Below are 23,985 nucleotides of genomic sequence, written 5' to 3' on the forward strand. Positions count from 1 at the left end.
AGCCCCATTCCTTCCTCTGGACTTTGAGGGGAGGAGGGATATGTGGGGGTTCCCGCCCATGGGCTGGAGGAGGGTGAGCACAGTGGATACCCTGGTGATCCCTTCTTGTTCACACCAATGTCATGGTGGGCTGGGTGCACCGGGGATTCCTGAGGTGCCTCTTAGCTGTGCCAGAGCACATCCAAGGCCCTGAAGCTGGGCCACGTTTCTCTCCTTGGGGGAGGGCTCTGCCACCTGGGCTGTGGTGTGTCTGGAATGGAGCGCCCTGGGTCTAAAGACTAGCAAACGCCTCCAGACAGGGCTCTAAGGTCTCCTGCCTGGCTGCCGGGCACTGTCTTTACAGAACGCTCCAGAGGACATGGTGCAGGAGATGAATGTTGACATCCGCTGCTCTCCTTCCCCAAAAGACAAGAAGCCGCACAGGGCCAACAGAGTCTGGCGCTGGCTCAGGGTGAGTGCAGGTGCTGGGGAGACCCAACCCCTGGGGCGCCCATGCCGCACCAAGGGCCCCACTTCCGAGAAGCCAGCCTGGCCTCCTAGAGTCCTGTACTCCCGTGAATCTGCATCCCATCTCTTCCCCAAACTGGCCCTCATGGTCCTGCCCACGCCTTGGACAGAAGCACTGCCATTGTCCACATACTTATAGGAGTATCATTAAAGAGACTTTAGACCAGGTCTCATCCCGTTGATCTAGACTCCTTTTGCCCTGGCCTAGGCATTTTCCTAACTCATGCTCCCAGGTGTCTCCATTGGCCCAACATTCCTTCCTCAGGTTATACAAATCTTGCAAATGATCATTTGCAAGAGTGAGTTGGGAGATTCTGATCCAAAGGGACATGGGGCCCATGGTACTCTGTCTCTTGCTCTGTGCTTTTGTTTTGATGGAACACATCTTTGGGGCTTCTAGGGTGAGGAACAGGGGCCTCACTGCCCTGCACGGCAGTCCAGAAGGCCAGTCATTTATCACCGGCATCTAGCCCTTTACAGGGGCAGGACTGGATATAATCCCCTTCTGTGGCTAATGAACAGTGCTGCATCCTACAGCCTCCGTGCCCTCCTATCCTAAGCCCTCTCACCTAAAACGTCTTTGTTCTCATCTCAAGAATGAGATATGTTGGGTGCCGGGGTGGCTCAGGGGGTTCAGCCTCTGCCTGCAGCTCAGGTCATGGTCTCACGATCCTGGGATCGAGGCCCACGTTGTGGGGGGGGGGGGTCTCTGTTCAGTGGGGAGTCTGCTGCCCCCCCTCTCTGTCTGGCTGCCTCTCTGCCTACTTGTGACCTCTCTCTCTCTGTCAAAAAAATAAATAAAAAATCTTTCAAAAAAATAAAAACAATGGGGCTATGTCATCAGAAATCACAGGATCCATACCACTCATGCAGGGACGTGCTACCAATACTCCGCTCACAAAAGGACCTGAGATACTAGCAAGTTCAGACATCATTTTCTTCAATTCTTTGTATGGATACCAAGAACATTTTCTCTTTTCCTTTAAGGTTTCTTTCTTTCTTTCTTTCTTTCTTTCTTTCTTTCTTTCTTTTTTTTTTTTCATTTTATTTCTTTATTTGACAGACAGAGATCACAAGTAGGCAGAGAGGCAGGCTGAGACAGAGAGGGGAAGTAGGCTCCCCACCGAGTAGAGAGCCCGATGCGGGGCTCGATCCCAGGACCCTGAGATCATGACCTAAGCCAAAGGCAGAGGCTTTAACCCATTGAGCCACCCAGACACCCCTTCTTTAAAGGGTTCTTAATTGATTGGTTGATTGATGGATTGAGAGGGAGGCAGAGGAGAGTGGGGAGAAGCAGAGGGAGAGACAGAATCCTCAAGCAGACACTGCCCTATGGACACAGCCCTACGAGGAACGCAGCCTCAGGACAGGGAGAGCATGACCTGAAGCAAAACCAAGAGTCTTAGGCTGAACCCAATGAGACACTGAGTCACCCGATTCTTTTTCGGACTCTGGGCTCTCTTGTCCCACCTCTTGTAGAAGTCCCTGAGATCTGGGGGCTCATTCTGCCCTCCAAGCCCCAACCCTCCTGGTGGCCACAGCACTGACTCATGTCTCCTCTGATTCACCTCAGGGGGAAAATGGCTCAACCAGGAAGAGGAATAAGACCTTGATACTATGGAACACTCGTGCCAGTTCATTGGAGGCCATAATAGATTACCTGGTGACTGCCGTCCTAAAAGAAGATCTAAACTATGTTCACATGTTTCTCGAAATACATCGCACCCTTGCTACCACCCAGGAGGTGCTGGGCCTCCTCTTTGCAAGGTGAGCACCCTCCCTTGCCCCTAACTGCTCCGTGGGATTTGGCCAATGCCTGGTTGTGAGACTTGGCAGGACCCCAAGCTTCCCCAAGCTTCCCTTGCTCCTAACTGGGGCAGAGGTATTATAGGGATTCAGTGGGGTCTTGTAGGGAAAGAACACTTGGTAGCCTGCGCCAGTGGAGAAGTCTGTTGTTGGGCCTGTGGGCATGCTCTTTGAACATTCCCGTGCCCCTCATGATGATGAAACCTCTGCCTCATTCCTGACTCTCACTGTGATCTTGAGCTGGGCTCCTTTGCCACTGAAAGGGAGATCTGAGATTCCTTCTGGGGACTGTGTGTGGGTGAATCCAGAGCAGGCAACCCTGAGGGTGAGCAGGGGCCAGGGCAACTCAGATGTCGGTGATGGGCTGGTTGGGGCCCTTTCATTCAGCAAGCATTCAGGAAGCCCCAGTAGGTGGAGGCGATTGTCTCGGAGCTGAATGGGATCCCTGCACAGAACAGAGAGCACCCCAGGGCTGCAGGCTAGTCGAGGGTCAGGCGGTGAGAGCCAACATCCACAGACATCTCATGTGATGCCCCCTGGCCTCCTCTAGATTCGGATGTGTTTACTCCACGTATGACGAGGTCGGCGGACCCCAGGACCAGCGCAACATGTGAGTAAGCTTTGGCTGCTCCAGGAGGGCCTTCCCTCTCCAGCAGGGCAGTAAGGGTACTGTGAGTTCGAGGGGCTACTGGACCTTCACGCACACCTCTGTGATTCCTGCTTTACGGTAAAGGTCTGAGAGCTTCTACTGGAAACTGGGAAGGTGCCCTGGGGAGCTGGGGTAGGTGTGTGAGCAGAGGGGCATGGAGGACAGCTTCAACCCCTGAGTGGGTCATGCTCCATCCCTGCCCCCTCCCAGCCCTCTCTCTGCCCCAATTCTGGGACCCAGAACGCAGGATTTAGGAAGCATCGCACAGCAGTCTGTTGGCACCTGCACTCGGTGCTCAGAGGGGGCTCAGGGAGAGTGGTGACCCAGTAGAGCCCAGGGAGCAGCAGGCATCCCACACCCTGTGGGAGGTGAGTGTCAGTGGAAACAGACCCACTCTCATGGCACCTAGTGACTGGGCAGAGGAGGTAACGGTGGAGGTATGGGGAGGGTCCTGGGAAGGCTTGGCTAGAGACAGAGTCCCTTTGTTCCCTCCTCGGTTGGATCTTCACGGAGCAGAGGCGAGTGCAGTGAGGGTAATTAAGAGGCCAGACACCACCCCTCCCTGGACACATGCAGTTGAATTCAAATGGCTCATGGGCAAGGAGACAGACTGAGGAGTGTGTCCAGCTCCCCTAAAAAGTCCAGAAATGCTCCCCCCATTGACCAAGGACTCCCACTCCCAGAGGCTTTTGGCCAGCCTGCCGTGTGGGAGCAGGCCTGTCTCAGGCGGGACTGCCAGGTCGCAGGTGGACAAGGAGTCCGACTGGTCTCGGACAGGAGCTGGAAGCCCAGGGGCCCAGGTTCCCACAGGGGTTCCCTGGGATATTGGTTTGGATGCATACCCTGTCCTCTGACTTCTCTGCCTCTATGTCTGTCCCCAGGGCCGTCTATGCCATCCTGGATATGTGGGTGGAAAGGTATCCAGGGGATTTTTGTGCAGCCTCCAGAGTATCCCAACTTGCATGCTCTACTGGCCTACCTGCAGGTCAATGCGCCTGGCTCGGACCTGCTGCGCCGTGCCCAGCTTCTGCTGCCAGAAAGGCAGCGCGCTGAGACCACAGAACCAGAGGCTGGGGGTGAGGAGGACTGGGGTTAACTGATGTGGGCCTGAGGAGGAGGCAGGGTGGGCCACCCTGAGGAAGCCGCCATAGATTGTAGTTGGGCCGAGAGGAGTGAGTTATCTCAGATCCCTGTCCCCATGGGCTTCTGTTGGGGACACCTTCCAGGGGCTGGGTCTTGAACACAGGTCACGCTGAGTGGTAGGGAAAGGGAAGGGCGAGAGGGAAGTCAACCAAGCTGATGATGCTTTCTCTTCTTGGAGCTACATCACCGGCCCCGGAGCCAGATCAGGATGTGTCTCGGGAAGTTGTTCCAGCAGCCACTCTGGCACCCGCTGCACCTCTGGGGCCTGAGCTGGTCCCCGCCATCCCTGCTGCGGCTGCTCACTGTGGGATAGGAAGACCAGTGCCCCCCCCTGACCCGTTGGGGCCAGGGCAGATGGTCGTCAGGGCCCTCGTTCACTTCTCTGCCACGGAAGAGCCACCAGGCCTTTTGACTTTCCTGGATGACCAGCAGGGTCCTGCCCCGGAGCTGCCGCCACCTGCCTCCGTGGAGCAAGCAGGCTTGGCCCCCGAGCTGCCGCCCCCTGCCTCCGTGGAGCAAGCAGGCTCGCTCGGTCCCCCAGCTGCCGCCCCTGCCTCCGTGGAGCAAGCAGGCTCGGTCCCCGAGCTGCCGCCACCTGCCTCCGTGGAGCAAGCAGTCTCGGTCCCCGAGCTGCCGCCACCTTCCTCCGTCCGGAGCAAGCAGGCTCGGCTGCCGCCCCTGAGCTGTCCCCGAGCTGCCGCCCCCTGCCTCCGTGGAGCAAGCAAGCAGCTGCCGCCCCCTGCCTCCGTGGAGCAAGCAGTCTCGGTCCCCGAGCTGCCGCCACCTTCCTCCGTGGAGCAAGCAGGCTCGGTCCCCGAGCTGCCGCCCCCTGCCTCCGTGGAGCAAGCAGGCTCGGTCCCCGAGCTGCCGCCCCCTGCCTCCGTGGAGCAAGCAGTCTCGGTCCCCGAGCTGCCGCCACCTGCCTCCGTGGAGCAAGCATGCTTCGCTCCCGAGGAGCACCTCGTGCTTGCTACAACCAGAAAGCGTGTCTTTCCCATCCCCCTTATTGCTTTTTTTGTATTTCTTCTCTTTTGTGTGTATGTATATAATTACATACTAGATTTAATTAAAGACAGTAGAACTTGAGTTTACATAACATTTTACTTGCATTCTTTGCAGTGGGATATGGAGGTTTCATTAGGTCCATTCAGGGTGTTGCACAACCATGTCATTCTACGACGTTTCTGTCACAGAGACACCCGCGCTCCTCATCGCTCACTGCTCTGTCCCTCGCCCAGTCCCTGCAACCGCTGCTCTGCTCTCTGTCTCGGCCACTTCACCTCCACTTGGATTTTCCTCTGCCTGGAATCCTACAGTATGGCCTTCTGTGTGTGTCTGCAGAACATAAGTGTGATTCCCCTCTTTTCAAACTTTGTTATACAAATAACATTTTATTACAGAGGAATGTTCCTGAAAGAACAGAGACCACGGGAAGCCCCCACATGAACTGTTTTCATTCTGAGCTAGGTTTCCCATTTAGAAGCATGCCTTGAAAAGCAGAAACCCTGAGAGAAATGTCTGGGTCCCTGAGACACACCTTTACATGCTTTCAATTTCCCGGGTAGTCTGCGTTTCAACTATTCTGATGGGCATCTTATCAAATATTAAAATCATATCTTAAATATTCTCCTTTCTTGCTAACAAGTTAGGTCATCAAGAGGTCTTTAGGTTTTATTCAGACTATATCTATTTAGTCAATAATAAACTTAAACATGAAAAAAAAAAAAAAAGGCACGTTCCTTCTACCAAGGAATAAATCCCCCATCACACACGGCGTCCTTCTCTGCCTTTCCCTCTAAGTGTAGCGTGTGTGTGTGGGGGGGTGCGCACATGTTTGTGACAGAGTGGGACAGGGAAAGTTCAGGGGCTCTGTTCTTGTTCTACCTAACGTCCCCTCAGTGGACTGACACTGTCGCTCTGTCCCCTTGGGCATTCTCAGTGACAGCATTCAGGAACCCCCTCTGTTGAGCAACTAATTCATATCCAGTTATTTGACTCTCATAATGTAAGTGATAAGCATGTCTGTGTCATAAATGTCTGTTTTTTTTAGAAATGATTCCTATAAACACCAACACCGAAACACACTTTACCCACATTTTTAGGGGACTGGCTGCTGTCTCCTCTATGCTGTCTTCATTAGGGAGAAGCATTGCTTTGGAAAGGAGGGATCCAGGATTCTATAGATGAGACCTGAAATCATGAGGAGGACAAGCCAGCAGTGATGACGTCGGGGCCCTGGGAATGACCATAGAGCATTGGGGAGGCTGCCCACAGCGCCCTCATATGTCCTCTCCCAGATGCTCCCCTGCCCCATGTCCTGGAACACACTTCACCCATGCCCTGTCCGGTGACATGCTCCAACCACTCCAGCCCCCCGGGCTCAATCACCCAGACTCTAACTGGAGCAACCAGACCCCCCTCCAGGCCAGCAGAGGTGCACAGGCCATGCCACTCCTCTCGGCTTGCTCCCTGTCCTTCCTGGCTGAACCCCATCCTCTCAGGGAGGAACCTTGAAGGACAGCCGGTCAGTGGGTGACAGACAAGTGTTCATGCAGATGGAGTTTTTGTGGCAAGAGCAGAGCCACTTGAACTGTGTGAGCAAGAGAGGCCTTTACAATGCACATCGGCTGCTCATGGAAACTGCAGGATGAACAGAGCCTCAACCAGGGGCTTTGGCACTGGACAGAGCTCATCCACACCCTCAGGATCCTCTGGCTGTGACCCCCCCCCCTGACCCTGCCAAGCCCAACCTTGCTGAGATCTCTCTCCTCCCACAAAGTCGGGAAGGGGAGTCCCCTTGATCTGATGCTCTAATTGAGGTCGTCGTCAGTAACTCCTGTCTGTGCAGTTACTGGGCCACTGGTGGGCTGTTATTCTGCCTGCCAGCCTCAGTCTCCTCATCTGTGAAATGGTCCTAACACCTGCCCCCTACCATCTCATAGGATGACTATGAAGATCATACTGACCAACTGCGAGGTGTCGGAGGTCTCGCCAAGGCTTCTGCTTCTTCTAGACCACTCCCAGGTAAGTGATCACCCAACTATGCTGTGATTCGGAGTACAGGGCTTTACAGAGTAGAAAGCTGGGATGTAGCTTCATGGTTTTCAGCCATTTTCCCTAACTGATGTCTGGGAACTCTGAAGCATTCAGGGCCCACCTGGTCTTCTGCGGACCACCAGGATACTGAGATCATGCTGTCACCCCTGGGATATCACCCCACTTCACCCCTTGAACACTTTTAAGTCAGGAATGTCCCAGACAGGGGTAAACACCTAAATGTTTCAATCAAGCACCTGTCTGTCGATGGAAACTTTCCAGTAGGCTCCTTCAGGTAGGTGCCTCCCCTCGGATGTATCCATAGCCCTATCATCCGCATAACTTGTTCCCACCCAAGGGCCAAGGGCCAAGGGCCAAGGCCAGTCCCTTTCTAAGGGATTTCATTGAAAATTCGAAGCCTAAGTTCTTGAGAAGCTATTACCCAGCCCTTTGTAGGTGGGGCTGTCGTCTTCTGGGACTCCAGAATATGAGCACCGATGAAGACATGTGTGCACTCAGGAGCGAGTGTGCTTGTGCACACAAACACACACACACCCCAGGAGGGACTGTGGGGTGGGATCTGATTAGTAGCAGATTCCAAGAAGTTGATAGGAGGGAGGAAATTGGGAGGTATTTCCTACCTGTGACAGCACTCCTCTAACATCAGAGCTATTATTCAACCTATGCCTGTGGACATCTGATAGAAAGACATGCTGGATTCATCCATATTTTGCAGAGAGGACCATCCCTGTCAGGCACAATGGCTTATCTAAGGTCCAAACCAGGTAAGCATAGAGACTTGTGTCTGAAACCAGGTGTGTTTGCAAGCTGGGGCACTGGCTGCTCCCAGACCTTCCCTGGGGGCCTGTTCCGAGGGGTGTGTTGGGGTCACTGTGTACAGATGAGATGTGTCCTTGCATGCAGAAGGGGGAAGAGGAGATGCCAGACCGGAGCACTGTTCGTGTAGGGGTCCAACCAGGAGTGGGCCCCGGTAGGGGATCACAGGCAGTGATGTCACTGCCTGGATCACAAAGGCCCACAACTTGTAACCCCTGCAACCAGGACACACAAATGAACTATTTTCATTCTGAGCTAGGTTTCCCATTTAGAAGCATGCCTTGAAAAGCAGAAACCATGAGAGAAATGTCTGGGTCCATGAGACACCTTTACATGCTTTCATTTTTCTGGATAGTCTATGTTTCAACTATTCTAATGGGCATGTTATCAAATATTAAAATTATATCTTCAATATTCTCATTTCTTGCTAACAAGTTAGGTCATAAAAGAGTTCTTTAGGCTTTATCCAGACTATGTTTATTTAGTAAATAATGATTTAAAGATGAAAAAAGGAAGGCATGTTCCTTCTACCAATGAACAATCCCCTATAATACACGGCATCCTACTTCTCCGCCTTACCCTCAGTGTAGTGTGTGTGTGTGTGTGTGTGTGTGTGTGTGTGCGTGTGCACATGTGCGCACATGTATGTGACAGAGTGGGCCGGGGAAGGTTCCGGGGCTGTGCTCTTGTTCTTCCTTATGTCCCCTCAGTGGACAGACACTGTCGCTCTGTCCCCTTGGGCATTCTCAGTGACAGCATTCAGGAAACCCCTCTGTTGAACAACTAATTCATTTCCAGTTATTTGACTCTCAAAGTGTAAGCGATAAGCACGTCTGTGCCATAAATGTCTGTTTCTTTAGGAATGATTCCTGTAAACACCAAAACTGGAACACGCTTTACCCACATTTTTAGGGGACTGGCTGCTGGCTCCTTTATGCTGTCTTCATTAGGGAGAAGCATTGCTTTGGAAAGAAGGAATCCGGGATTCTATAGATGAGACCTGAAATCATGAGGAGGACAAGCCAGCAGTGATGACGTCGGGGCCCTGGGAGTGACCATAGAGCATTGGGGAGGCTGCCCACAGCGCCCTCATATGTCCTCTCCCAGATGCTCCCCTGCCCCATGTCCTGGAACACACCTCACCCATGCCCTGTCTGGTGACACGCTCCAGCCACTCCAACCCCCCCGGGCTCAATCACCCAGACTCTCACTGGAGCAACCAGACCCTGCTCCAGGCCAGCAGAGTTGCACAGGCCATGCCACTCCTCTCGGCTTGCTCCCTGTCCTTCCTGGCTGAACCCCATCCTCTCAGGGACGAACCTCCAAGGACAGTGCCGGTCAGTGGGTGACAGACAAGTGTTCATGCAGATGGAGTTTTAGTGGCAACAGCAAGAGCCACATGAACTGTGTGAGCAAGCGAGGCCTTTACAATGCACATCGGCTGCTCATGGAAGCTGCAGGATGGACAGAGCCTCACCAACCAGGGCCTTTGGCACTGGACAGAGCTCATCCACACCCTCAGGATCTTCTGGCTGTGACCCCCTGACCCTGCCAACTCCAACCTTGGTATCCCTCAAATTAAGCTTGTGTGAGAGACGGGGCCGGACTTCCTGCTGACACCCCTCCTCTCCCACAGAGTCGGGTAAGGGGGAGTCCCCTTGATCTGACGCTCTAAGAGAGGTCGTCGTCAGTAACTCCGGTCTTGCCCGCCAGAAGATGGAGCTAACCAGGCACACAAGATAGATCCTCAGAGAGAGGGCATTTGGGGCTCTCCCTGCAGGAAGAGAGAGAAACACCAGCGAGTGGGACTCCGTGAGAAAGGGGAGCTCTGAGCACTAGGGGAGGGGCGGCCGTGGGCTGTGCGCTGCCTTACTGGTCAGGGGCTCAGGCTTCGTGTTGGCTTGCAGGGAGTGCCCAGGCTTCATCCCACCAACAGGTCCATCAAAAACCAAACTGACCTCCATCAAACATTTTCAACTTCAGCCACGAAAAGGCTCTGGGGCCCTGGCAGTCAGGGAGGCCTAAGGCGCGATGTACCAATGGTTCCACAGTGGGGGAAGAGTGGGACAGGCGTGATGGAACTGGGGGGCAGCTCATTTCCCTGCTTTGGGGAGAAAGAGCCCCATCACAAGACACCCCAATATTTGTTCTAAAAACAGGTGGCAGCACAGCGGGCTCCAGCTTGCCAGTCTCCACACGGAGGACTGTCCATGTCCAGGACACTAGCTCTGGGGGACGTCCTGCCCCAGGGCTGGCCTGGGTCTGATGGGTGAGCACCAGTGTAGTGGGATCCCATACTGGCGGGCAGGAAGGCTTTCTGGAAGGACGACTGGGTCAGGGGAGTCTGGATTGGCAGTCTGAAGGGACACAGTAGGGCAGAGGCCCAGAGCCCAGGACGGCAACGTGCTCCCAGGGGGCTACTCTGAGCAGGTCAAGCTGAGGATTACTGAGTATCTTTTGAGAGCATGAATCATAACAGTCAATCCCCCTAACAGCCCATGAGGAAGGGCAAAATGCTGTCTCTGTTGGACTCCGAAGGAAACCAAGGCTTTTCCTTTCTTTTCTCTTTCATTCATTTCTTGGGAGATGAGTGAAAATTTTATCAGGAAACAGATCATTATTAGATCTATTCTTGGAAACTTTTGTTTTAGATTTAGGCTACAATTTTTTAGTATGAAACATTTCAAACCTGTAGGGAATTTCAGAGAGCAGTACAATGAACACCCATCTATCTTTGTTGTAGAGTCAGCAGTTATTAACATTTGGTCGCATTTTGACTGTTGATCTATCTTTCTATAAATTTTGTTGTTGTTGTATCTTTTGAAACTTTAATAGGATTTTTTATAAAAAAGTTAGGACACTATATAAAACTTTAAAGTCAATAGATCCCCAGGAATAAATGCAAGACAGAGGTCAACTGATCATATATAGGCTTTAAATCATAATTTCTTTCTTGGTTATTTCAGAGGATCAGACCATATATATTGCGGATCCACTTAAATAGACTTAAGATTCCAGCTTCTTTTCTATGTTAGAACTTCTCAAATGATGCTTCTCAGAGTTATCCTGATCTGAGAATACCACGGAAACAAACTTCTTTAGCCATTTTAATGCAAGTTGAAATTAATTTTTTTTTTACAATGCTATTGCCTTTTGGATTATTCAGTTTGCTTCTGACATTAGCAACATCACCATACAGCCAGTAACTCTGCAAAAGATGGTTTTCTTAGCATGATTCACATAATATAAAACAACAAAGGGAAGGAATGTGGTTTGTTGCATAATTTAGAATCTGAATCCTTTGCTTCCTCCTTGGAAAGTGGTAATTCCCATAGAGTGGATATACGGATTCAGGTCCCCCAATGTCAAAGAGGAATATGGGAAACATCCTTTGGAATAGAATGTGTTATTGTAAATAAGGACAGTTAAGCCAAATGAATGTGCTGCATGGTTTTGCCTGGATGCATAGACTTTAGGCTTAAATAGGCATGAAATTTACATGGACATTTTACATCAAGCTTTTCATTTAATAACCACATTGCTGGCTTATAGAAACTGCTTTCTTTGGAGTTCTAGTTCTGTAGAATAAAGGAGGTAAACTGTTTTCTTTTTGCTAAAATGACAAGCATAAGAATTTATATGAGAAAAGGTCTTTGAGGTCCAGGCTTACACTCGGCGTATCTGGAGTCATGTTATAGATTGTAATACTGCTGTTCATTAAGTAGTTTGCTTTCCATCCCTGCAGCGCTCCTCTCCGTGGCAGCTCAGGGGTTACTTCTGCACAAGTTAAACTACTCTGCCAGATGGAAGACAAAAATGCCATACAAAAACTTTTATGAAGTTAAAGGAATACTTTATCAATTTGAATGGCTCCCCCCAAACTCAAACTTTTATCTAACTCAAATTTCTCACTTTCTTTTATAAACTTATATTTTATTTATTTAGCTTTTTAAAAGTAGACTTCACACCCAACATGGGCTTGAATTCACAACCCTGAGAATCAAGAGCTGCATGCTTTACCAACCAAAACATCCAGGTGCCCTTGATAAACTTATTTTTAAAACTGTTTAAGATTTACAGAATGATTGAGAACTTAATTCCGATATGGCCCACATCAGTTTCCCTTATTATGAATATATATTACTCCCTACTACATTTTTACATGCACTTTCCTTCCAGCTAACCTTACATGTTTCATTAATCAACATATAAACTGTATGTGCCAAGCATTTTTTTACAATATTTTGTTTATTTATTTAAATGACAGAGAGATCATGAGAGAGAGCTCCAGCAGGGGGAGCGGCAGGCAGAAGGAGAGTGAGAAGTAGGCTCCCCGCTGAGCAAGGAGGCTGGTGCTGGGCTCCATCCCAGAACCCTGGGATCGTGACCTGAGTGGAAGGCAGACACTTAACTGAGCCACCCAGGTACTCCTAGGCCAAGCCTTTTGAACTTACTAATTTTATGTTGATAGTCTTCAAAACTTGTGGAAAGAATACACAATGGAATTAAAAGATGTTGGGAGCCACATTCTATCTTCCTCCAAAAATCATCTGGATCTTTTTTTTCCAGTCAAAATACCCTACATTTTTTCCTCATAGTCCTCTTATTAACCATCTTATAAGTTATCACTGATAATAGCATTTTCTAGATCACTGAAGCTCTAAACCCTCGATATTTCATTTTTTCCTCCTCCTGTTCAGTCACTATGAAATTTTTCTTTAAATTACAATTCAAATGCATCACTTTTTAATTATTCTTATGGTGATATCCATAATATCTAAAATGCTATTTAGGTTTTTTAATTAAACACACACAGAGGTAATGTGTAAGTGCTCAGGCTGCAATAACAAAATACTACAGTCTGGGTGGGAACCGAAATTTCTCAGAGATTTGGAGGCTGAGAAGTTCAAGATCAAGGTGCCCAACAGCTCTCCTCTTACCTAAGAAGGCTGCCTTTTAGCTGTATCCTCAAGAAATGGAGAAATAGAGGTCTCTAATGTTTCTTCTTATGAGGGAATCAATTCCATCATGAGGGCCCCACCCTTGTGACCTCATCTAAACCTAAGACCTTCCACAGGCCCTATTTTCAAACACCATCCCATTGGAGGTGAAGGCTTTAACACATGAATTTTAGAGGGACAGGATTCAGTCCACAGGAGGCAGCAATGCCCAACCTCAACACTAGAGAAAGTGCTGCATTAAGAGGAATTGTGAGGCCCGAGCTTAGATTTGTCTTATGGAGGACGAATGCTAGCCTAAAGGCCACTGGTGTTTCATCAAGGCAGTGCAGGGGTGAAAATTGTGTTTTAGGAGAGCAAACCTGGTGGTTGCTTATGGGATGAATTTTACTGGAAGAAATCACAAGTAGGAAAACCATTTGCGGGAGTAATGTAACAATCTCTGAATAAAGACCCACATTATGATGACAGCACCTTAAATGCACCAGACATGAAGCTTCTCCTGATGCTTCTACAAGAGGGGATCTCTTCCTTAAATCTACATTTTTCTTGTGTTTAGGGGTTGCTCTTGGAACTCTTAAATTCCGCACTATATTGTGTTTGTTTCTGTACTTAGCCCTTCCACCTGGCAGTTCCTCTGGTAGGTAGCAAAGAGGCGTCAGAGCAATGCAAAACCCAAAGCCAGAAGGCAGCCATCGCCACGATGGGCCTGGAGACCCAGACTCCTACCCAGCAGGATATGCTGCAAAAACTTCGTGGACTTGACCACATCGCTTGACGTCCAGGGGGTTTGCTCAGCGCCACCAACGGGATCGGCCACCCCCCACCAAAGGACGCTCTCTGAGCTTCCTGGCTGGCAACTCGCAATGACTGCGCTTATCGGGCTCCAAAAGCTGTGGAGGGGATGAATGAATTGCTCTCGGTTCATTTCCGAACTGTCAGGGAAAGACAAGCTACCCCTCCTCCTCCGGGAAGGGACGGCAGCCGACCATGGACTGAGCGCGCCTCCGTTCCTCTAACAGGGCTTCGACTGCTCAATAGGGCCCCCCCCCCCACATTGGGATTCCACGCATCCTTTTACCAGTAAGGAAAGACATAAGCAATAATATTCAACAGGCATGAAGTACAGATTATATCAACAGGTATGCAAATACAGAACTAAGGGAACGGTTTTGCTGTTTAACGCCAAGCGCCTACCCTTTAAGAGCACCGGAGTCCCACCCCTCCAACCCCGCTCCCGACAACCCCCCGGTCCCGCAGCCCGCCCCCCGCCCCCGCTTAACCCCCCCCCCCGCCCCCCCCCTCCGGCCCCCCCCCCTCTGTCCACTCCCCCCTCCCCCCGCAGCCCGCACCCTCCTAGGATGCCCTGCGCCGGCGTGATCCACTGCTCCCATCCCAGGTTGCCTTGCGCGGCGGGCTCGCTCCCGGTTACGTGCGCGCGGCGGGAGCCGGAACGTGCTCTCGGGTGGTTGCCCCACCCACCTCGGCCTTGTTTGTTCAGCCTCTAGGGCTTGAAGTTCCCGCCAGGTTGCGGCTGGGCAAGAGCGATGCTTCCTGGCCCGCCTTGGCTTTGAGGAGAGAAGAACGTCCAGAACCCCTGCAGCTGCCTTTCGGCGCTGAACCCCGGCCGCCATGTCCACCGGGTTCTCCTTCGGGACCGGCACGCTGGGCTCCACCACCGTAGCCCCCGGCGGGACCGGCGCAGGCGGCGGTTTCTCCTTCGGGACGGGGACATCTAGGTAACTGCGCTTCTGCGCCTTCCCGGCCTGGTCCTCTCCGTGAGATCCCGTGGGTGGGCCCGTCCCTCTCCCTTCGCGCCGGGTTCCTTTCTAGTGGGTCTGCGAAAGAGAAAGACAGACTTGCGCAGCGCCAGCCTCATAGTCCTGCCGTTCGGGGGCCTGGTCGGGAGGGTGGTCATAGGGTTGTGAGTCCCCAGAATCCACAATGGTTCACCCAGTGTCCCTGTCCAGTGGGGTCTGGCTGGGTGAAAGGGCCTGGGATTTCACGCTGAGCCCTAGCAGTGCGGCAGTCTGAGGCACAGAAGGAATGAACGACATTGTGGGTCATTCTGGCGTTTCAGAAAAAGACAATAGAAAAATTTTAAGGGGGACAATTAGAGTTTTATCGCTGATAATTCAGAATTCATTGCAGGATATAGGGCTTTGGACATTCCACTGCTTTAATGATTTCGTGGTATTCTAAACGAGCTCACCTCTTGGTACCTCATGGAACCCTGTCCTTTTTTACTGCAGGTTTTTGTTTTAAATACGTGTTGCAGCATTTCTTGGTGGTCATTTTGAACAGTGTGCGTAGTAGTATTCGTGAGTGTTATGGTGGAATGACTCACACTGTCTTCTAGTTACACTGAAAACTGTAGGTAGCATATTTATCGTTTTTGTGCAACCTGCTAAAGCACCGCTTCAGGCGATGTCGAAATACAGTCAGCAGAGGTTTAGAAAGAGACAATAATAGTCAAAGGTCATTTTCATGGTGAGAGATTTAATTTTTAGAACTCCGTCTTTTTAAGGTAAAAGGGGAGGAGTTCATTACATCAAGAAGTGTGCATAGAAAATGTTACAAGGTATCTATCTCCTGAAGCTTGAGGGTTGTCATTGTAGAGTAAAAAGCCAAAAGTATCTTCCTTATATTAAAAAGGGGAGGTACAGGGGCGCCTGGGTGGCTCAGTGGCTTAAGCCTCTGCTTTCTGCTCAGGTCATGATCCCAGGATCCTGGGGTTGAGCTCCGCATGGGGCTCTCTGCTTAGCAAGGGGCATATCCCCGGCTTCTCTGCCTGCTTGAGAGCTCTCTCTCTCTCTCTGTCAAATAATAAATAAAATCTTGAAAAAAAATAAAAAAAACATAATTTACCAAGAAAAGTGGGGGAGGTACAGACTACACAGTCAAGGAAAAAGTCTGGGAATTTCCCTTAATACCTCCTTTTCTCTCTGCACCCTTAATCAGCAAGGCCTGCTAATTTTAATTACCTAGTTTCCATTTGCTTCACTTCCAGTGCCACCGCCCTGTTGCAAGCTCTTGTCATTCATGGAACAGATATTTATTGAACACAGTTCCATATAATGGACTCTGTTTTAGATGGTGAAATAAATAAGGGTACTGGCTCTTTCTTCCAGGTTTTCAACCAGTAACCCTTCTCCGATTTGGTGAAAACTATTCCTATCATCTCCTACTTAGTTCAATGGAATCGCAATTGCTGTGTCAAAAATATAGTTTTTTTTAAAAGATTTTATTTATTTATTTATTTGACAGACAGAGATCACAAGTAGGCAGAGAGGCAGGCAGAGAGAGAGGAGGAAGTAGGCTCCCTCCTGAGCAGAGAGCCCGATGCAGGACTCTATCTCAGGACCCTGGGATCATGACCTGAGCTGAAGGCAGAGGCTTTAACCCACTGAGCCACCCAGGCATCCCGATTTGGTCTCTTTAGGTAAATCATTTTAGGGAAGTTACTCTCCAAGCCTCAGTTCCCACATCTGGAACAGAGATGCTGATGAATAAAGTACTTAACATTATATCTGGCACTTGGTAAGTGCTCCCTAAATGTTACTTTCTAAGTCCACATTAGGGCATGCTGGAGAAGTTAAAACAATATTCCTGACCTGTTGGAGTCAACAGTAACACATTCTGATGAGCCATTGGCAGATAATAGTGGGTTGAGGCAAAACTTGGTCCTGTTTGGGGTAGCTTTTAAATAAATTTCTCTCCTGTAGAGAAAATTCTCTTTTGCTTTCTTGAGTAAGAAGATACCACTTTGATGTATTTCTTCGGTAATGTTTTCACATTTAATTATGAAACAGTGCCTTGTGTCTTCAGGTATCTTAAGTTGTCAAGAAATTTTAAATATTTAGTCTAAAAATACATAATTTCAAAAAAATAAAAAAAAAAAAAATTTCATTGTGCGTCTTTCTATATTTATGGAATAGCAGTAAAACCAAATGGGATCACTGAATTATTTGGGAGGGAGGAGAGCATAACTACCATTTCCTTAATTTGCCAATAACATTTATTAAAATACCTTTTTAGCTCAGTTGATTAAGTGTTCACAGTTTTGTGCTTTGTTGGTAATACCTTAAACCCTGTTTTGCCAACCTTCTGTACTTCACATACCCATGTTCCTAGAGATTATTTTAAAATCAATGATAAACTAAGACACCCGGCCCGCTCCATTTTTTTTGAAAGATTTTATTTATTTATTTGACAGAGAGAGATCACAAGTAGGCAGAGAGGCAGGCAGAGAGAGAGAGAGGAGGAAGCAGAATCCCCGCCGAGCAGAGTGCCCGATGCAGGGCTCAATCCCAGGACCCTTTTTTTGACCCCCTACTCAGTGTTGATGACTGCTTTCAAGTTCTGTTCCCCTCACAGTGATTGGCTGGTGTAATACAATGTATAAAATGTGTACAGTAGAATTTATTAAGTTCCTAATGATGGCAGTTATAACATTTATTAAGTGAAGTTAATTCACCATGCATAATCTCTCAATCTTTTGCAAAAAATCTGTTAAGTGGACAAAGTTATTAACATTTTGCATATGAGGAAACAGAGGATCAAGAAGGCTAAGTTATGTCACACAAGTCCCAGGACATTGGAGAGTTGGCACTGGAACCCAGCCATAACACCGCTACCTCCTTAAATTGCAGTGTCCCAGACATAAGCTTTTTAAAACTGACCTTGACTTCTCTTGGGATTATGTCTGTTTGGAAGGGCAGGCAAGACAGAATAAAGACCTATATAGGATGAATGGGAGCTCCCATTATGTTATGTGTTATACTCTCTTTTAACTCTCCTGTACAATTTTTGGAGTGTCAGGTTGTTGAGACATTTTGTTCATTTTAATAATTTGTTCTCCCACTATAGTTAGCAAATATGAGCCCTTGAGTTTTGATAAGAACATTTGAAAGTTGTGAACTTTGTTCACATCACTTGCTATCACCAGCTGTTCTTTTTGAGCTTTCAGAAACTCTGAAGAGAATTTCTGCTTATGAACACATAATCTGGATAGAGGGTAATTTTTAGTTTGTATTTTCCTCTTGCCAGGTTATGTTTAGTCCTTTTCCTCTTCTCTCCCCTACCCCAGTTCTTGATGCTGTTTTGGTGACAAGAAAAGTAACTGTATCCCTCTGTCCCTGCCTAAATCCATGAATATGGTGATAAAGCAACAGAGAGGTGGCAAAGATCACTTAAAAGAACTTTTCTGAGTATGTTTTATTTTTCTTTATTTAGTAGTTGGGAAAGAACAAATGTATTTAGAAATATGGACTATACGTGAGTCATTCAAGAGGAAAATGATCCACATTCATAGGACTTCTCTGTGGCCATTTTAAAATACGCTGTCAATAAAACTTAGAAAAGGAGAATATGTGATACTGTTTATGATTTCCTTGGGATCTGAAATCTTTTGTATGTGACTTATTTTTAAAGAGAACAGGAGACTATTTGAATTGGGTTGGTTAAAAATAAATTGATAGTTCTTTTTGTATTCTATGGCAATATATTGAATATGTGAAAAGAAAAGGAAAGTGTTTAACCTTGAAGAGTTAATTTTTATTTTTCTTTAGGAAATACTGGTTCCAGTAGACTTTATTTTGTGTTCTTTATAAGTAAGAAACCCTTCAGTGGGTCTCAATTTTGGAACTCTTGGAAGCACTGCAACTCCTGCCACGACATCTGCTCCTTCAGGTGGTTTTGGAACCGGGCTCTTTGGAACGAAACCTACCACTGGGTTCACTCTGGGAGGAACAAATACAGGTAAGGAGGATTGTCACATTTCAGGGAGTAGCTGTGGGATATTCTTTTTAAGGTTCTGGTTTATATCTCTGCCCTTTATAGGTCATTGTCAGACCTAAAAAATGGTAAATATTAAGATTAAAAAATATATAGGGATGTGGACTTAAGGGCCAGTGGTAGGCCTCACATCGGTTATGATCTATTCTAGTGTAAATGAAAACACCCATTTAGGGGTTCTTGGATGGCTCAGTTGGTTAAGGGTCTAACTCTTGATTTCCACTCGGGTCATGATCTCATGCTTGCAGAATGAGACCTTCTTTGGGCTTTAAGCTCCTTGGGGAGTCGGCTTGAGATTCTGTCTCTATTTCCCTATCCTCCTGTTGCATACTGCTCCCCCTCCCCCAAGCTCTTTCTCAAAAATAAATAAATCTTCAAAAAAGAAGAGAAACAAATTTGAAGAAATGTGATTTTTTTAAAGAAAATTTTTTTATTTATTCATCAGAGAGAGCGAGAATAAGCAGGGGGAGCAGCAGGGAGGCAGAGGGAGAGGCAGGCTCCTCACTGAGCAAGGAGCCCATTGCAGAACTTGATCCCAGGACCCTGGGATCATGATTTGAGCTGAAGGCAGCCGCTTAATCAATTGAGCCACGCAGGCATCCCAAGATCTCTTTTCAAAATAACTTCTTTTTTGGTATACTTGACACAAAGAAGATATACCTCTTTAAATATAAAGAATTAATTTAATTTTTACGTGAGAGTATATAATGCAGTGTTTCACCTTAGTGAAGATAAATTAAGTTTACCAATTGGGACGTTTTTTAATTTGCATATATGGGGCAGTCAGCATCCTTTCTTGCTATAACATTATAATTTACCATCCTAAGAGACGTTTTAAGTTTTTATATTATTAGAAGAGTTGTTTCGATTGGAAAAGGGCAAGAGGTCAAGGTTTCTGGTAGACATTTCGATAATAAAAATCTGTTTTTTAATACTTAAAGATATTTGGTTATTAAAAATATGTGTCAGTAATGCTGCCACTTCAAAAGCTTATTTCTTTATTTTCTCTTTATTCTGTACCGTCAAGGCCTCTTGGTCTCTGTTACCACTTTATGCATTGACATTCCAGCTTTGATTGCCACTTTTCACAGCCACACATAGAAAATGTAAGAACTGCAGGAATGCGGGAGCCTCTAGTGAGCTCCTTGAAACGACTTTGTGTGCCAGTGTTGGCTTAGAGTAGCTTTTTTTCTCCTTGCCTAATGTTGTTATAAGCAGTACTTGTTTGCATTAAAAATCTTATTCCCTATATAATTATATATAGCCAGTAATATGAAAACCAGTGCTCTAGGAAGAACGTTTCTATTAGCGGTCATGGTAGAAGATACTGGTTGTTGTAGTATCATATCCTGAGGATGACTCTAAGTCTTGCCCTTGTAATAACCCCCCCCCAAAATGTCATCTGCCATTGATGATTAAATTTTATTTCTCTTTTTGTCCCCAGGCATAGCAACAAGTATAACTACAGGATTAACTCTGGGTAAGAATTTTTGGAGGAAAGATCCCAGATCTGTGGTTTTCTTCTCTTCTCTTTCTTATTATCTCACAGAGCTGGGGTATAGAAGGAAGCATGTAAGGAACCTAATAGATCACAGACACTGACTCATTATACAGCCTTTCAGTACTGGAGTTTTTAAAAAAGTCAATGACTGTTTAATTCAGGAAAAAAAACTTTAAATATAGCAATGGTTTTTTTCCTCTGGAGGTTTATTTTACATTGTATTTTTATAGTCATTTGAACCCTTTTAGTGGAAAAAAAAAAAAAAGCAACAAACTCTAGACGAGAAGTCTTAGAATTAAGCCCTGTTGTAATTCCAAATCATTGTGAGATCTTAGGTAGTCATGTAGTATCTGGCAGCTTTTGGTTATCTGTAAAACAAGGGTAGGACTGAAAAGTTTTTGTATTTCTTTTCAGCTCAAAAACGCCATGGTTCTCTGTAGCGATACACCAAAGGGAATGTGAGTAAGTAGGATGACAGTTAATAATGTCAAAGGAGGGAGAAGGGGTGTGGGGTTATGGACATTGGGGAGGGTATGTGCTTTGGTGAGTGCTGTGAAGTGTGTAAACCTGGAGATTCACAGACCTGTACCCCTGGGGATAAAAATATATGTTTATAAAAAGTAAAAAAATAAAAAAAATAATGTCAAAAGAAATGAATGAATCAAAGGACAGTGAGGAAACTCAGTCAAAGTTAAATTTATTAATTTAATTAACATTTGAAGTAAACCAAAGATTGGTGGACTTTGTTCATTTGGATGCTACTCACCTGTGACCAGCAGAAAGTGTAACCCATCTGTTCACTACCAGAGTTTTGGACAGGATTGGCTTCGGGGCAAGCAGTTGGATTCTCTTGTTTTCTGAGATTTTAGAACCCATACAGGATTTTAGAGCACTGTACCCTGGCAGGAATTTCTGGTTGTGGTAAGGGCAATCCAGAAGTTTAATTTCTGGAAGCTGCTTCTCTCAGTGCCTTTAGGGAAAGCCAAAATGCAGGTCATTATGTATTTCCTCATTTAATAGTTTTGAGCAGCTACTACTTCCTAACTCTGTGGCCTTGGGTATACATAATGCTTTGAACATTTAGTATTAGCTGTTGGTGTGGTGATGATACTGGTGGTGCAGGTGATACTAATGTTGTCAAGAGCATGAGCATGAGTAAGGCATTCAGTGGGTGATGAGGTGAAGGTGACTGGCAGGTATAGTAACATGTTCTTGTATGACCTGATAAGTGCTCTAACATGTATGAAAGGCACCAAGAGAAGTAGAGGAAGATAAGAGTAGAAGTTTATTTTGGGGGCAGGAAACATCATTCCTGATGGAGACGTGCAACTGCCCAGTCATAAGGGGACTCAGGGAAGTAGGAAAAGTGTTTGGTTAGAATTTAGGTTTCAGAAGTGGGAATGGTAGGGAGAGAGGGGGTGTGAAGAGCAGATTGGAAGTAGATAGGAAAGGTGGTTGTGTGTCACGCCTTTTGACTCTAGGGTAGAGATAGTATAGAGCTAATAAGAGCCTTCAGTCAGAGAGAATCACCAGGGTATTATTTTTTGTTGGTGTTCTCGCTTCTTCTTTTTTAAAGTAACTGAAATAATTCCAAGAAAAGATTAAAGTTTAGAGGGACAGAAACAAATTAAGAGGTTATAATTGTTCTTGAGAGGAAGATGACCTGAGCTAAGGGTTTTGAAGATGCTCGTAATCCAGAGCTATTTCTGCAGTAGAATCAGCAGGATTCATGGCTAGTAGAATGCAGGAGAGAGAAGGGATGTCAGGGGTGATTATGGTTTCTGGCTTGAGCAACTGCGTGGACCACAGCACGGGGTTTAGGAAACGTTTTGTGTAGGGAGGCGTAGAGGTGGAAAGTTAAGGGACATCCCGGTAGAGCTAACCAGTGGAGACTCCGGCAGGTGTAGATTTAGGCCCGTGTTGCCCTAGCTGAGATTCTGTAGTTGGGAAGTATGGGAGCAGGCCTGGAGCCGTAGGCAGTATCATTTAAGAACTGAACAGAGGAAGGAGATGGACAAAAGCAGACTGGAAGGAGTAGCCAGAGTTGACAGAAGTACAGGAAGAGGAAACAGTAGAGAATGGTGGTTTAAATAGCGTTGGAGGGGAGGAATATTTTTCTGTTGAGTATAGAGCAAAGGAAGGGTAAGTGCTGTTTTAGAAATCCAGGGGTAGAACTGATACTGGATTTCAATATGACCACATTGATGGGACTTTTTTTTCTTGCTTTTCCTAAGATCATAGCATCCTCTTTTAATTATTCATCATGATTTGGCTCCAACTTCTATATTTTCCTTTTTCATACTTACCCACATATCTTTCTAGCTACAAAAGTAGGGTCACGAACTTTTAGGGATCCTGATTGAAACCGATGTAATACATATACAGTCCTGGTAAAATAGGATTTGTTTGTTTGTTTGTTTGAATCAGGAACGCCAGCTACTACATCTGCGTCTACAACAGGTTTCAGTTTAGGATTCAGTAAACCTGCCGCATCTGCCACACCATTTGCTCTCCCTATTACTTCTACCTCAGCTCGTGGTCTTACTCTTTCGTCTGCTCTGATGTCAACTCCAGCAGGTGAGGCAGAAAGGAAAAGTCACGTTTTGTGGTTGAATTTTATTTTGTTTTTGGCTAGTGAATGTAGGTATCCACCTTATTCAAGATAACTTGAAAAGTTTTCTGCTTCTCAGTATTGACTGACTATATAAAGAGAAACAAAGAAGGGCCTGTTTAAGGAGCCTATAAACTATTCTAGAGAAATTTATCAAGAAATGGTAGTTGTAGAGTCTTGGATCATTTGGTATCTAAGTTCGTTGCAAAACAACTTGACCTTTCAAGCCCTGGTTTTAAGAATGGCTTTCCATTTCAGGCATCAGGAAAGGGTATTAGCGTGCTTCAAAGAAAAGGTTTTAGAACACAAGTATTAAATTTATTCTAGTCAAGCAAAATACTAAAGTATCAATTCAATTGGCAGAGAATACTTCATATTTTCCATCTTGGATTGATTTTTCATTTCTTTCTTATTTTGAAATTAGCTTCATGTTAAGGATTCTGTCGATGTTTTGAGTATTAAGGTATACTATAAATATATTTATATATAAATATAAATGAATGAATAATAGAGGAGACATGATACTATAAATAATGTAATATAATACCATGTAGGAGTGAGAAGAGCTTTCCTCTGATTTGAAAACATTGTATAATTATCTCACATAGCAATATAATATCAAGAATTTCTCTTTAACAATTTATGTGTTAGGAAAAACATACTTTTTGGCTTTGAAACATGTTAAAATCATAGCATTCCCAGCAATACATGGCTATTTAATATCAGAAGTTTTACTCAACACCTCGTAGGTGTCTAATACTTGGTCGTGTGGGAGAGATGAAGGAGTATGACCTGGTGTTTTCTATTAAACAGCTCTTTTATGTCCTCCGTTCAGGTACTAAATTTAGTGAAGAAAGTCTGGGTCAGTGGAAGGGAAAAAAGGAGGAGTTGGTGAAGATAATCTGTGTAAAAAATTTGTAGCATTCAGGTTTGCATTATCTTTCAGATACTTGTCTTTGTCACTGTAGTCTCACCTTGTAGGTATTCAAAATATCTCCTAATAACTGAATCACTGGATGACTGTAACATACATTTCTTTGTAGGATAAGTGTTTAAACATCTCTCCTAAAGAGTCCTATGAGAGCAAAACACAAAAATAACAGAAAGGGGAGGTGGAGGATTGTTTTTGTGTCTTTCTAAT

At 46.4% G+C, this 23,985-nt stretch overlaps 2 protein-coding genes and 1 pseudogene across 5 annotated transcripts in view; all 3 read left to right on the top strand.

The window, feature by feature from the left end:
• Nucleotides 1–343: 343 nt before the first annotated feature.
• On the top strand, nt 344–5,196 carry LOC123389826 (protein app1-like). 3 transcript variants are annotated; one of them, XM_045072438.1, is made up of 6 exons: nt 344–451; nt 2,081–2,274; nt 2,864–2,923; nt 3,844–4,038; nt 4,284–4,744; nt 4,889–5,196. In XM_045072438.1, exons 2-6 carry the CDS (start codon nt 2,202–2,204, stop codon nt 5,189–5,191), a joined length of 1,092 nt encoding a protein of 363 aa, XP_044928373.1. In that variant the 5' UTR covers nt 344–451; nt 2,081–2,201; the 3' UTR covers nt 5,192–5,196. The 3 variants fall into 3 exon arrangements, with proteins under 3 accessions (XP_044928373.1, XP_044928374.1, XP_044928375.1); XM_045072439.1 differs by having other exon boundaries at nt 4,934–5,196; XM_045072440.1 differs by lacking the exon at nt 3,844–4,038.
• A 1,846-nt stretch (nt 5,197–7,042) lies between these two features.
• LOC123389822 (ral guanine nucleotide dissociation stimulator-like) overlaps nt 7,043–23,985 on the top strand; it is an 80,688-nt gene continuing 63,745 nt past the window's right edge. Inside the window, exon 1 of one of the 2 annotated variants that reach the window (XM_045072434.1) lies at nt 7,043–7,129. The gene's annotated coding sequence lies outside the window, so the exon portion shown is untranslated. Of the gene's footprint in view, nt 7,130–7,245; nt 7,437–23,985 lie in introns of those variants that run through there. The other variant, XM_045072433.1, reaches the window with a different exon arrangement.
• The window catches only part of LOC123389823, a 60,329-nt pseudogene continuing 54,892 nt past the window's right edge, over nt 18,549–23,985 (top strand).

The sequence above is a fragment of the Mustela putorius genome, unplaced genomic scaffold (genome assembly GCF_011764305.1).
Source record: "Mustela putorius furo isolate JIRA1106 unplaced genomic scaffold, ASM1176430v1.1 tig00004036_pilon_pilon_pilon, whole genome shotgun sequence".
NCBI classification, from domain to species: domain Eukaryota; kingdom Metazoa; phylum Chordata; class Mammalia; order Carnivora; family Mustelidae; genus Mustela; species Mustela putorius.

What these genes read in the sequence shown, in the direction of transcription:
- LOC123389826 (XM_045072438.1), top strand. Translation starts at nt 2,202, where the DNA reads ATGTTCACATGTTTCTCGAAATACATCGCACCCTTGCTACCACCCAGG. An exon ending in CTGGGCCTCCTCTTTGCAAG is followed by an intron (nt 2,275 to 2,863) that starts GTGAGCACCCTC and finishes GGCCTCCTCTAG; the next exon opens with ATTCGGATGTGTTTACTCCA. An exon ending in CACAGAACCAGAGGCTGGGG is followed by an intron (nt 4,039 to 4,283) that starts GTGAGGAGGACT and finishes CTCTTCTTGGAG; the next exon opens with CTACATCACCGGCCCCGGAG.